The 15497-nt window shown below is 37.9% G+C and overlaps 1 protein-coding gene across 1 annotated transcript in view; it reads left to right on the plus strand.

Moving 5' to 3' along the window:
- Positions 1-3522: 3522 nt before the first annotated feature.
- The window catches only part of LOC121437119 (collagen alpha-5(IV) chain-like), a 191883-nt gene continuing 179908 nt past the window's right edge, over positions 3523-15497 (plus strand). Inside the window, 1 exon segment of the mRNA XM_041636956.1 lies at positions 3523-3603. Coding sequence (XP_041492890.1) covers positions 3523-3603 — 81 coding nt within the window.

Genomic DNA, 15497 nt, shown 5'->3' on the forward strand with positions numbered 1-15497 from the left:
CTCCATCATAGGAAATGAAAAGATATGGTATCTAGGAAATGCCTGTCCATCTACAGTGATCATATTAAAAACAACAAATCATTCTAAGTCTGAAAATACCATTTTGCTGGGGGTATTCTACATTGTTTTAACCAGTGGCAAGATTGCTGGACAAAGCGAAATCAAAAGCTGCATTTTCAATAAATGTAGTATAGACCCTTAAGGAAACTCATAACTACTAAGCTTATATCCTAGAAGAACCAGGTTACAAAAACGTGTACAAGAGCCTGAGATCAATATTTCTTCTTACAAAGACTAGCAGAAAATACTTAAAAGTTGATATTCTGACTTACAGGGTCACAAAATTTTAGATTTTATTTCTGGTAATATTCTTTATAGGAAAACTCATCTCTCCTCACTGATATTTGCATAAAGACATCATGTCAGGACAAAGTGCCTATTTTTTTCACAAATGTGTCAGTTATCTTATTGAATCGAAGTAAGTACAGTTCTAAAATAGTATTTACAACTTTTTAAAGAGCAAATCCTTTAATATAATTTCAGTTTGCAAGATGAAAAATGCAAGCATTCTTATTTATTGTGTGTGTTGTAAATTACTTTAGCTGTTATAGTTTTTCTTTTAAACCAACCGATGAAATAGAACTCGATAGTTAATGACTTTTATTTGGACAGCATGAGTAATTGGCTTAACTGGAAAACTGGCATTTCTGATCATTTAGTCATTTCACCTTTGTGAAATTATCCTACTAATTGTGTTGGGGACTTCTCTATTTTCTGGAATACATTAAACTTTTCTTGACCAGATAGCTACATAAATTCCATTGCCTGGAATCTCTAGGTAAGTTCATGGATAATATCTAAGCAGCCCACTAAAGGTTAAGTTTTAGAAAGCTTTTCTGTCCTAAGCATTTCAACTTTTTGATGCATGAAAAGACTTACAAGAAAACATAAAGTTTAACCCCTATTTGACTGCTGCCACTTTCAAGTCCCGGTCCTTTATGCTTTCTTTCCACCCTTAAATTTCTGTGCCAATCCATGTTCTTAAAAGTTAGGAAGAACTACGTTTCTTCAGCTTTGCAGATCTGCCTATCAAAAGAAGGCATCAGTGGTCAGTCATCTGAAGTTGTCCTGACGAGTTTCACAAATTGTGCATCTTGCACTATCTACCTCTATTTCCTATTTCCCAAACCTATAGCAATGGTTTTAAGACAGGAAGACTGCTGAGTTCCAAAAGCATTAAACTAACACTATGCTTACTATTCTTCTTCAAGGACCCTATTAACTCTGGGTCCTTGAAGGCTCTGTTTTGGTGCAACCCTCTGTTACCCTCAACGGAAACATAAGAGGAAAAAAAAAGGGAGGGGGGTGTCTTTTGAAGCCTTACCGCTTCTGCCAGTTCTTTGGTGAGGCATAAGGAAACCAGGAACAGCCACAATCTGAAAGGAGAGGGAGGGTGAGAAACACGGGCTCTCTGGACTACAGGGTCCTGAGTGAGCAACACCCGCCCCCAAGCCCCAAGCTTCCTTTTGATGTCTCTTCGCACTTATTTTTTGCAGTGACAGAAGTGCAAGTAAAGTTCTGGCCGGGGCAATGCAGCCCAAAGTTGAAAAGGAGTAAAAGTTCTGAGCAGCAACAGCTCACCCAGGGTGCATGCTTGTGGCTCCTCCGGAGCTGGGTCCCAGGAGACTGCTAAACTGCTCCATGGCGCGGGCTCAACGGGCTCCGTTGATGCTTGGCAGTTTGTTCCTTATTCAGGACAGTGTAAGGGGGCGAAATGGCTTAGTTTAGAAAAAACTAAGAGAGCTGCTAGATAAAAAAGTGCTCCGAAGGAAAACACACTCAGCGGTGCCCGCTAAAACTTGTAGCACTCAGGAGATAGTTCCATGCGCCCAGGGAGGAAGGAATGGAGGGAAACGGGGCGGGGTTGTCTGCTGTCAATCATCTCCCCACCTTGGGAAGCTGCTTGTCTTTCTCAGTTCAAGCATCTCTACACATAACAGTCCCAAAGCTTCATGAGCAGGTCTTTAGAGACTTATGCATGAATAGAATTAAGTATGCTACTACTACATAGACAGATAGACCTGAAAGTATCTGCCCCAGGAACCCAAATGCACGAACTCTTATTCTAACTGATTGTACACTAAGCGGGGGTAGAAATCTCTGTAGTTCTAAGTCTAAATCTCTAAACTAACTAGAACCTGAGGATAAGGTCCTCATAAGACAATTCAAAATATAGAGAGAATGTAGTTTAACCCAGGGACTGAGAATCGAAATGTTCTGAAGAGTTCTTAAGCAGATTCCTGAAAGACATTCCAATGAATCCACATAAAGTATCTTCTTGGTCTTTCCGTACTTAAAAACGTCTATAAGATTTATCAAGGTAATATTCATGCCTACTTCATCTGGGATCTACTTCAGCTACTATTGGCTTCTTACAGGCAATTCTAATGAGGTGTTGCTCATTATAAGGAATTATACTAATGTTATTTATTTACCTGTCATAGTCCTGAAACACTATGACTGTCATATGTCATATGTTTATGTTAGCTCGGTACAGTTAATAAATGTTAATTATGGAACTCAATGTATGTAAATAAAAATAAATAAATAAAAGTAGATAACTAATCTATGATAATATTAAACCTTATAAAATTATTAACCTACTTAATACATCTTATCTTACATGTGTTATAACATGCATTAAGGATTTACAAATATATATGTTCATTTTTTTACTTCATTTATAGATATCTAATATTTTCTAATCTTCTGCTTGTATACAGAAACTCTGTCCCATGAGCACTTGGAATGCAAAGGCCAGCAGCCCAGGGAGCAGAGGCAAAAAAAAAATATTTCTAATGATTAACAATAAAAAGTACCATATCTCTGAAATCCATCCGCTAAAGAGAAAATAGTCCCAGCTCAGGTCTGTTTGGAAGTGGCTTTGAAGCTCAAATCAGAGGGAAAGCTGGACTGATCAGGAAATAGTTCCATTGAGAGAAGTTGCGACTGAACAAATAAGAAATCTTGGTGGCTGGACTTATGGTGTTCAGTCAACTGATCTTGAAGTTTCCCTCCCTCAAATAACTGAGCGTCACTCCCTCGCAGGTTGCTGGTGCAGTGTGAAGCAGTGGCGGAGGGATACTCAAATTCCCCAGCGCTGGCTGGAAGGGGGCGGTGCAGGGAAGAGAGCGAGGAAAGTAGATTTGTAGGACGTGAGTGCGGAAAGTTTGCAAGTCCCAACAGAAGGCAAAGTGCTCCCAAGAGACCGGCTTTGGGGAGGGGAGGGGGGAGGGAAGAACAGCTTCTTCTTTCTTGTTCTTGTTTTTTTTTTTTTTTTCAATCGCTTCACTCTTATAAAAAGCTTTCTCTTCACCCAAGTGCACCAGCATAACTGGGACACTCACTGCTCCTTCCTGGCTCTAGCTCTCTTCCCAATAACCCCTCAAGATTATGTCAATCGGTCCGAACGGACCTGGGATTCCGTGCGGGTGCTGAAGGAGCTGCGGGAGCCAGAGAAGAATGCAAGTGCCTGAAGTGTGCCTGGCCGCCGGCTGGCTCTTGCTGGCCCTGTGTCTGTGGGAGCAGCCCGCAGAGGCTGCGGTAAGTCCTCCCTCCCGCCCCATCGCCACTCGCTCCCACGGAAACCACTGGATCCTTTACCTTCCTTACTCCTTGACCTTGGCTAGGGAAGCCAAAATTAGCTTTTACTAGAAAGAAACACAATTCACAACGCTGGTCCGAGGGAGAATTTCAAGTGTTTAAAAACAGGGCCGCTTGCTTCCCTGCAGCTGCCTCTTCTGGGACAAGAGTGGAACCAGGGCTGGGCAGGGCTGTGGGGACATATATTAATGGGTCACTGGGCTCCGGTGGGTGTTTAAAACTTTTCTTCCTCTCTCTACCCCCCACCTTGGGTTGCTGTCTGCCAGCTAGCTTTTTTCTCCACTTGTACCCAGCCCACGCACTCTTTAAACTTGGCATATAGTTTAATATTTGGTTCCTCTAAAATTTAACTACCATCAAAGTGTTAATAGCCTTGATGGAGATCTTCCCTTCACGTATGCTTTTTTCTTAGGCAACATGAACCTCCCCTCAACCCCAGGTCGGCAGAGTTCTGCCCTGCTTTCTGTCCTGTTGACATCATTCCTATACAATTGTTAAAGTAGCATACCAATCAGAGTGAAGAAGAGAGGCGTAGCCCTATGCTTCAGGAGTGTTTTGCATCTATTTTTTTAAAGTTAGGGATTTCTGTTTGTTCACAATTTTTTTTTAAACTCACAAAGTCACCTGAACAAATTGAAAATTTGCCTTTCACCTATTGACAAGAAAAAGAATTCTCAGTTTTCAAATGGGCATGAGCTTTGTGGGATAGAAGAGTGGGGGAGGATGGACATGGGAAATGACAGAGCAAAAAGTTCCACTTGCCTTTAGGAATGTAGCATGGATGCCACAGTCTGCTGTCCCAACACCCTCTCTCCTTCTGGAGGTAAGAGGTAAATGCCAGTGAACGGCTTTCTTGCAGAAAATGTTCTCCAGTTTGAAGGCCATGGTACTTAATTTCACTTAACTAAGTGCGTGATACATTATTTAAGTGTTTTATTTGAGTAATCATAATGGGTGTTTTTTTTAAATCACTTAAATATGACATCATAGCAGAGGCCTTCAGATGGTTAAATGACTCTCAGTCCCTAGATGCAGATATTCTGGGTCCATTTTAAAGTTAGCTAACAGGGTCCCTATTGTACTCAGCACACCTCAGATGACATTGCCCTTTGTATATCCTGAAAAATGTGTGTCCCACCAGTATAAAAAGTGACTTTCATGTTATTGTAATCACAACATAATTATGAGGGAAAATCTGCTGAAAACACATAGCAAATGTCTTAATTATGAATGCTATCATTTTCCTCTACCGAAGTAGATAGGTGATTTAATAATGTTCTTTGGGTACAGAGCATTTTTAATGGGGTAATGTTTAGACAGTCAATATGGCTAAAGATTGTTAGACTAAATTATAATTGTGCTATAGAAAATAGCTCATTCGAAGATCATTTTAGTGCCTATTGTTTATAGCATTTGCCTCGGGGGCAAAGATTTTGTGGATGATTCATGAAGCAATCCTTCCTTTTAATGATCTTGCTATTAATAAATCTGCACTAGATACCAATTACACAGGTGTGTATAACAATACTGCATGCCAGTTTAAATCTGCTTATATTAAAACAGATTTTTGTGCTTGACAAAACTTATGTGTAAGTTTTTTATTGATTCTTAATGAAACAAGTGTTTATGAAGTAATTGTTTTTCCTCTCCTATACATTTTTTACAGGACATTTTTCTAGACAATTTCCTATGATTAAAATCTTGTCCCTCTTTAAAATCCAGGGGTTTGTTTTTCCTGCTTCAGAAATAAAAGGCCTAGTTAAGTGAAAGTTTTAATCATCTCAAAACTATGAATGGTATCTGCTCTCCATACTTGTGCTAGGGATATTGGTGACCTTCTGCAGAGTGAAACTTGACCATAGTTGGGTTAGTGTTTCACTGAGATTGTTTAATATTGAGGTGTTTATATCAGAAAGAGCATTGTTTATTAAATAATTTTACTTTTTCATAATTATGTGATTTCTCTATCTCTGAAGTCATGCCAGAATTGGATATCACAAATATACGAAAACTTTTAAGGGCGAAGGTTTATTAGGTAGAGTAAAATAACCCAGGTACTGAATGATCAGCAGTAAAAATAAAGGCAACTTTAGGCTGGAAGGGTCATTTTTAGGGATGGAAATAGCATATTTTTATGTTAAGGTAATTATACAAATTGTCAAATATAGAAGCTTGTAGATTTATGGTTATAGCTCTAAATACTACTAATAGCATACAGATATCTGTGAGTTGTTTTTAATGGAAGAGGGCAGATGCATTTCTACAATTTAAACCATACTGTGTACCTGGTGGCCAGTGGCTAGAATTTATCAAGGGTAAGACTAAGACTATTGGCCAGGAAATAATATTTCTTCTATGAATGTTCTGTAGGAAGAAATGGTCATCGTTGTTTTCATTATCATTTTAGTTTACATTGTTCAGTGTTTATTATGTGCTAAATACTATGCTAGCATAGTAAGGTAGATTTTCATATTTATTCTTTTTTTTTGTGGTACTAGGGATTGAACCCAGGGATTCAAACACACCACATTTGCTCTGTGGTCTCTTCTTAAGAGACCTACAATGTATGTGAATATACATATATATGCACATATACATATATATATATATATATATATATATATATAAAGAGAACTACTTTTTATGTGAGGAAACTATGAAACAGAGAGGTTAAGAAACTTGCTAAAGGTCACATAGGCAATGAATTGTAGAGCTGGAAAATTTAAATTCCTACTTCGTCCTTAGGTCTCTTATACTGTCTCCTTTGCATATAATCTATTTCTATTACAATTTTTGGACACAGAAGGTGCAATGTTAATGATAATGGGATTTACATCTCTTCCTGCTCGTGTTATGTAAAGCAGTATAGAATAATGTAAATAGATGTGTACTTTAAAGACCAGCTTGATCTCTGTGTGTATACAGATACAGGTTGTATGATTTTATGCAATCGCGATAAAATTTAATTTACTTACAACTAGTGATAGATTATTTTCTTTATGTTTCTTTTTTTGCTTCCTCAATAATTTTAAGTATGCAGAAATGTGTCTGTTGTGATAAATAAGGACATACGGGGGTATAGCATTGCCAAAAATGATCGATTCAGTTTGTCGACTTTTACTAATCTACCTATATCTGCATACCTGATTTCTTTTATTCAACTATCTATGTTTATATGTATTTTTTTTGTAATTCTGAGGATCAAATTCAGGACTTTGACCCCACTATCCAAGCACTTTACAATCGATCCCATCCTCAGCTCTGTATCTGTAGTCTTATACATATATTTCTATATGTACCTGTGCTGATATTTTGTAAGAGTGCAGAATTTTCCCCTGTGTTTTTACTTGGCCGTTGCTTTTTGTATATGCAAGATATGATATCCTTTTTTATCTTGAGTTCCCCTTGACAGCTTGGTTCAAATAGCATCTTCCAAATTTATCAATTGTAAACTCATTTTCTTCCCCTTGCAAACTGATATTTTTGAGACTGTACAGGGTAATATTATGAGACAGTCCAAATATCCAAATAAGCTATTGTTTTTGAGACATGGTCTCTCTACATATTCTGGTTTACTATGTAGAACAGGCTGGCCTTGAACTCACAGGAATCTACCTGCCTCTGCCTCCCAAGTGCTGGGATTAAAGGCGTGTGCCACCATAACTGGCTAAATCATCTGTTTCTAATGATCATTTCTTCACCAATTCTAACATATGTTAATTTTTCTGGAGTGAATGATTGTTTACAGTTCCATTTGTAAGGGTAGTATTAGTTTTCAAAATTGTTCTATACTAATTAATCGAATTTTACTATAATACATTTCCAGTTTAAATTTATTTACATATTATTAATTCTGTAAATATAAAATGAACAAAAATGAGTATTTGCCTCATTTTTATTTATAGTGAATTATTTTTTCACTACAAGTATTTCCTGAAATGACTCTAAATATGCCAAGCCTGGAGTTCTTTCCCACTGGTGTCTGTATCCTTTGATGTGTTTCCACAAGCTTGGAGCATCTCTTCGTCTACTGGCATCACAAAGTGGTCATCTCTACTTTCCTTGTTCCAAACTCTGGACGAGCCACTTCTATTCTTTTTATAAAACAGGGTATTTAGAAACCAATATGTGGTACTTGGCATGTTCATTGTAACTGTGCTGTCATTCCATAACCCTTCTCAGCAGACAGGCCGAGGAAATCCACATTGTGTTAGTTTTATCCTTAATGCCTAACACACACACACACACACACACACACACACACACACACACTTGTAGGTAATATACTAAGTATAACAGTACATATATAACTGCTTCTACATCAGTCTCTTCAAAGATTTCTATATGTTGAAATCACAAATTCATAACAGTGTCTCCAATTGTAGTCAAAGACCACTGACTAAGTATACATACTTGATGTATTAGGATCTTGTTTTCTTCTGTTTCCTGTTTCTGGGGTTTTCAGGGGAGGGGAGATGCTGGGGATTGAAAGCAGAGGCTTAAACATATTAAACAAGTACTCTTGCAGTTAGCTACATCCTTACCGATTAACTTGTTAATTAACTCTACGTGTTCCGTTCATTCTCTATGCAATTTTAAAGGCCAATCATGGTCTTTCCTGTAGTTCAGCTTGCTTGTACATTACTTTCTGCAGTATACTTTTCCCACTGTGCCCTAGGGAAAGCTTTTCTAAAACACTTATATTGTGGGGTGGATGTTTTGGTTCTCTTTCTTGATTCTCAGTTTTTGCTCAGTTCTAGCAGGTTGCATTTTCAACAGATGCTTATTCGCGAACTCGTAATAACTGAAGAGTTGCATGTATACTGTTCTATTTAAGTACAGTGCCCACAACACATACACACACTCCCTCTGTGTGTGTGTGTGTGCGTGTGTGTGTGTGTTAGACATTATAGATAAAAGTAAGACAATGTTCTTTCTGCCTTGATGGACTGTACTCATTTCTCCATAATATCACAGCAATTGCTTACTATACCTTTCTTTGAACAAATGCAATATTTAGCTTTGCCTAGTTTAGTAAGTTTGATTTTACAGTCATTTATTTTAGGGAATTTTGTATGTTCTCTTTATTCTATTTCCAGTTCTTGGGGGGGGCAATAATTACATACTCCCTATTTAACCAATCTATATATTGACTTTTTTGTATAATTACAAGTGGTGTGTGATCAGTGTTGGGAAATTAGAAAATACGAGAAGGTATAGTGGAACAAAGAGAAACTTGACCACCATGCTACTAGTAGTCAAGCAAAAACTTCTATTATTTTTTGAGGGGGGGTATTTTCCTTCTTATATACATAATCTTTAATTGTTAAATTATAAAAATCATACATTGTGCAATTTTATATATTATTTTTCAGTTATGAAGTCTTTATCTTAGAGTATGGAAATGCTTAGTTATTTTAAATTTGTTTTGTATTGTTTTTGATATAAGGTTTCTCTGTGTTGCTCTGTCCTTGAACACCTGCCTCTGCCTGAGTCACCACCACCTACCTTGAAAATTCTTAATTTTAAAACAATAATTTTAGGGGATTCTAAAAATACTATTTATATTTATACAAAGCCACAACTTACAAGTTCCACTTCTTGTTTTGTTTGTCCAGCCAGTCTTTCTACTTAGCCTAAACTCCCCTCCAGCGTGCAATTCTTCTGCCTCCGAATTCTAAGTGTTTGGATTACAGACATGCCCTCACCACCATGTCATCCTACTTCTGTAAAATATGTTTCTAAAGTTCAAGATTGCTAGTTATTTTAATCAGTTATTTGTTCCATGAACATCTTATTCTGTATTTTAATCCTTAACCACTACCGCCTCTGTCCTGAGTAATTACTGTGTGAAACACTTTGGCTACTTTTAGACTTTGAATAACGAAATAGACTTTGAATGATGAAATAGACTCAGGAAATTTATAAATCAACATATGAATTATGTGAACCTTTTTAGTAGTTATGTTTGTTAAGGAGATAATACTGTTTCTAATTTTATTTTATTTTTAATTAATACATTAAATTGTATACACGAAAGGACTACTACATTGTTTCAAAATGTGTTTATTGTTTAAGTCAGGTTTAATATACCTACCTACATCATTAAACATTATCATTTCTTTATGGTGAAAACATTTAGAATTGGATTCCTAGTTTATTGAAATAACATAATTATTATCTATAGTCAGCCTCCTGTGTAATAATGTGTTAACATGAACCTATGTATTCTCTGCAGCTTCTAAAACCCATTTCTTAATTCTCAACTTCTATAATTTCAACTTATTTATATCCTGGATATAAGGGAGATTTTTAGCATTCGTCTTTCTGTGCCTTGCTTATTGTGCATAACATAGTAATTTACAATTCTCTCTTCATGTTGTAATGACTTGTGTTTGTTCTTTTATATGGCTGGATATTATTCAGTGTATATGTATGTTGCTATTTTTACTTCCTCTGTGGATGGATACTTAGGTTCCTTGGATTTCTTCTCTATTATGAATAGTGCTGCTGTGAACACAGATATGTAGCTGTCTCTACATAACAGATTTAATTCCCTTTTGTTATATATTTAGTGTTGAGACTGCTGGATCAGATGACCGATCTACTTTTAAGAATTGAGGCATTTCCATACTTTTCATATTGGCGATTTTTTTTATTTTCACTCAAACCAACAGTGTTCCAACTGTTGCCTTTTCCTCTATATCATTGAGAGTACTTACTGGTATTATTCGTGTGTGTGTGTGTGTGTGTGTGTGTGTGTGTGTGTGTGTGCGGAGAGGACAAAGAATGACATTAGTCACCTTCTTTATTATCTTCTCTGTATAAAATATTCTAAATTATCCACTAATCTTTTGAGACAGGGTCTCTTGCTGAACTAGAAGCTCAACTTTGGGTAAGGTTGGCTCGCCACTGAGTTCCATGGATCCTCCTGACTCCCTTTCTCAATGTGGGGGTTATAGGCATACAGGGTCATGCCTGGCTTTATGTGGTGCTAGGGATTGGAAACAAGGTCCTTATGCTTTCACAGAAAGCACTCTTACTCACCAGGTCATAGCCCAACCCCCTTTTGTTTCTTTTGCGCGGGGCGGGGGGGGGGTGGTTTTTGAGACAGGATTTCCCTGTGTAGCCCTGACTGTTCTGGAACTCCCTCTGTAGACCAAGCTGGCCTCAGAGTCACAGAGATCCTCCTGCTTCTGCCTCCCAAGTACTGGGGATTAAAGGTGTGCACCACCATTGCCTGTCACTCTTTTTGTTTTTTTAAGACAGGATCTCACTCTGTAACCCACTCTGACCTCAAACTTATGGTGATTCTCTCTCTTCAGCCTCCCAAGTGCTGGGGTTGCAGGGATGCTCACTTTTTATCTGAGATATTTGATTTGATTTTGTTTTATTGAATTTTGGATATCATATATTCTAAATATTATCCACCTGTCAGATATATGCATGTCAAATATCTTCTCTCACTCCTCATATTATTTTTATTCTCATGATTGCATCCTTTCTGTACTTGAAGGTTTGGGTTGATAAAATGCTTTCTCTTTCCGTATGTTTGTGTGTTTCTGTGAGTTACATAGAGATTAACTAACTGTCTAAGGTGATATAGTTAATGTGATTAGGACAAGGCTTGAAGTAATGCATTCTGGCTCTAAAGTCTCATCATGAGATTATTCCCCAGTTTATACACATTAAAACAGAGGAATCAAATTATCCCATAAAGGGAGAGACAGAAGAGATCTTTCAGTGCTTTAGAAGGCTGTTAAATTCTCAGCATCCTTGTCAGGTGGCTTGCCAACTCCCTGTAACTTCAGCTCCAAGGATCAGATACCCTCTTCTGGCCTCTTTAGGTCAGAAGAGTATTTACCATTGACCGCCAATAATCCCTCCCTTTAACTGATCACTTGACTTGTCTACCTAGGGTATTTATCCGCAATGGCTAAATTTTAATTTTGTGAACTATACATTCCTTCTTTTTTTTCCTTAAGTGGAAGATGAAACCTGCCCATCTTGAATAACACTCTTTCTGGCTATAATAAGAAGGATATGCAAGATCTCAAGCCACTGACTACCTCCCCGAGGGGAGTTTTGTGATGCTTTAAACCACTGACTACCTCCCCTAGGGGAGTTTTGTGATGCTTTTGGAATATAAAGCCTTTCTGCCTTCTTCCCCCACTCTTTTCACTATCCCTACACCATAGAAGCCTAGTGGGCATTTCCTTAAATGATTACGCATTTGCATAGTCCTTTCCCTGTCATTCATCTTACCTTTTGTGGTACTCCAAAAGCTTCACTCTATTAATCTATGTATGTTTCCTTATCCTTGGGGCGATAATACCAGAGCCACCATCCCTTCTGTTCAGAAAAATCAAACTTATCAGGATATATGGAATAAGTGGCTCTCTATCCATTTTGTACCCTTCCTACTTGGCTTTCTCTTTGTGCTTGCTAAATATGTAAATGGCTTTATTGCTTGCTTGCCAGCCATGTAGCTCGTGCAATTCAAATGTATTTCTCTGCAAAAGTCACAAACTCTTATACGTTATGACTTCTCCAGGTGGCATTTGAATAGGTGAACTTTAAATGCCTGGATGATGGGTACCTGCTTTTGCCAAATTACTTTCCACATGATTTTCCCAAATAAACTTCTATTAGTAACGTATAAGAGAGCCTGTGAAATAATCTTATTATGTTTTTTTTTCTATCTACTACAGGGACTGTGGCTCAATTTACAGCCCATTTGGTTGGCTGATTTGGCCCTATCCTCTAATGATTTTCTTTCTAGAATGTAATCATTCCATCATTTCATCCCCCTTTGACTGTAGCAAACAAGGGTTGGAAGTCATTTTCAAAAATATACTCTTGCTAATTAACATTATAAATGAACCACCCAGCCACTTGGCTAAATCTTTATTATTAAAAATTTGTTTCTTTTAAGAGAAGCAGTACTTAAGGGGTTTTTGGAGAGGCATCTTTACTGCGCTGGGTGACACATAGGCTCCTTTCATTTTAAGAAACCAGATTCTCATTTTATGCATCAATGCTTGAGTATATTTACCTTCATAATCTGTACAGGTCCAACTGTCCTTTATTCCTTAGCAGCTTCGGCTGGCCTTTAACCAAAAGGCAGGATGGCGCCTGGCACTCTGTTGAAATGGGACTCTTGAATCCCTTGTTATTTGCTAATGGAAAACATCCAAAGGCAAATTCTACAAAATGAAGCAGGTTTCTACTATAAGTAATTCTTTAATTGTTCATTTAGTCACAAAATCTTACATTTGGTTATAATTTAATATGGAGAGTTAAAGCATCATTTATAAAGAAGTGCCAATCTGTTTAATCAAATTGTGCTTTTGACAGTAATTAAATAAGACTAAGGAATTAAATCAAAGTATTTGTATACTTCTCCTACATGTAGGAGAATTATGTTGTTTGATTTTAGTACTTTTTATAGCATATATGACATTTAATTCTGGAGGAGATTCAGATGTTTGGAGAAAAGTGACCTTAAGAAGGAGACACTACACAGTCAGGTATGGTGGCGCACACCTTTAATCCCAACACTCAGGAGGCAGAGGCAGGCAAATCTCTGAGATGCCAGCCTGGTTTACAGAGTGAGTTATAGGACACTTAGGGCTATGATGGAGGAAGGTCATTGGTTAAATAAAAAGAAACTGTTTGGCCCTCATTGGTTAGAAGATAGGTGGGAGGAGTAAACAGAACAGAACGCTGGGAGGAAGAGGAAGTGAGCTCAGACTCCACAGCTCTCCTCTCGGGAGCAGACACCTCAGAGAGACGCCATGCTCCCAGCTCCCAGGCAGACACACGCGATGAAGCTCCGACCCAGGATGGACATAGGTTAGAATCTTCCCAGTAAGACCGGTGCTACAGTTTATTAGAAATGGGTTGATCGGGATATCAGAATTAGCCGGTAAGGGCTAGAGCTAAAGGGCCAAGCAGTGCTTAAAAGAATACAGTTTCCGTGTAATTATTTTGGGTAAAGCTAGCCGTGGGGGCGGCCGGGTGCCGGGGACGCAGCCCCACCGCTCTTATTACTACAGGGCTACACAGAAAAACCCTGTCTCAAAGACTGTCCCCTGCCCCCTAAAAGATTACTACTGTAATTTTAAAACATGTTCTGTATAATCTTTATGTGCCCCCTCAATATCTTCTTAAAGAAAGAGAGGTCCTTCTCACAGTCTCACGATCTACTAGACATAATATGATGTCTCTTTGCATGGAAGAAAGGCATAGTGATACATTTGTATCAGATAGATTCCTTTCTGTTGTTTGTGGTTAAACATTTGAATTCTGTTGCCCTAAAATGGTGGGTTTATTGGCCCTTTTAAGTGAAGTCTTTTGTAAGAATTTACTAATTCTTTTCATTTTCATGCATGACTATTTTGCCTGCATGTATGTATGTGTTCCTGATGCCCAAAGAGGCCCAGAGAGAGTATCGGATCCCCTGTAACTGGATTAAAGACTGTTATTAGCTGTCAGGTTGGTACTGGGAATAAATTATTGGTCTCTCTGCAAGAGCAATAAGTGCTCCTCAGTACTGAAACATCTCTCCAGCCCTAAGAATAAGTCATTTAAATGTTACTAAGTTATAATTTTAATATGGTTAAATTTCAGTGTTCTATTGCTGTGAAAAAAACACCATGAGCAAGGCAACTTTCATATAAGAAAGCATTTAATTGGGGGCCTGCTTACAGTTTTAGAGGTTAGTCCATTATCATCATGGTGGGAAGCAGATAGGAATGGTACTGTAGCAGTAGCTGAGAGCTTTCCATCCTGATCCACAGGTAGAAAAGAGAGAAGGCGTATGTTTCCCTGGTGTTGGCCCAACCCCAGTGACACATCTCCTCCAATGAGGTCACATTTTCTCTAACAAGGCCCTCTTAATTCTTCCCAAATAGTTCCACTAACTAGGGACTGATCGCTTAAATATATGAGCCTATGAGCGTCATTTCTCATTCAAACTACCACATTGTACATAGTGATAGAAATCTTTAATTTCGTACTTTCTATGAGGGCTGGAAGGCCCCAACTAAAACATTTTGTAAATGAGGGCTCTACAGGGAACTATTACCATACAGGGAAAACAAAGTGACTGGTGAAATATGATGCTAGTTACTTGCAGAGGCAGGTGTGGAAGGTCTTTTCACAAACTTGTTCTAGTTCACACTAGTTTAGTGATTAGAGAGCTGCGAGTGTGATTTTCCAGTCTTATTTATTTTGGTTGGTTACAGAACCAGTACCAAAGAGAAAATGGAAGTATGAAGTTATGCTGAGCTTTTTTGTCATCTTCAATTATTAGAGCAAACTCTGTTTTCAGCATTAAAAAATTATTATTCCTTATCTGTGTTGCATGCAAGTATACGAGTAGGCTAAAGGTCAGTGTCAGGTGTCTTCCTTGATTGGTCTTCACCTCATTTTTTGACATGGAGTCTCTCATTGTGGCTCAACCCTCCACTAGATGGTCAGTCAGTAAATCCCTGGATATGTCTCTCTCCACATCACCAGTGCTGAGGTTTCAGGTCTGTGTCACCTGACCTGGTTTTTAGACGGAGGCTGAGTATCCAAATGCTTGTGAAGAAAGCTTTGCATCCATGTGACTGTCTCCCTATTCCTCGCTTTCATATTTTTAACATAAATCTTTTTCATTTGCACTGTCTTAAAACTAAATGTTGTCATCTATGTGTGAATGTTTGAGTGTATGTATATGTGTGTCTATCTCTATTTATACATCTATTCATACCTATAGTAAGAATTACTTCAAGAACAGTGACCATATTTCATACTTCTATACTTTGCATTATCCAGTAGAAGATTTC

Source organism: Microtus oregoni, unplaced genomic scaffold (genome assembly GCF_018167655.1).
Source record: "Microtus oregoni isolate MIOR12 unplaced genomic scaffold, Mior012 000050F_ref0000143, whole genome shotgun sequence".
NCBI classification, from domain to species: domain Eukaryota; kingdom Metazoa; phylum Chordata; class Mammalia; order Rodentia; family Cricetidae; genus Microtus; species Microtus oregoni.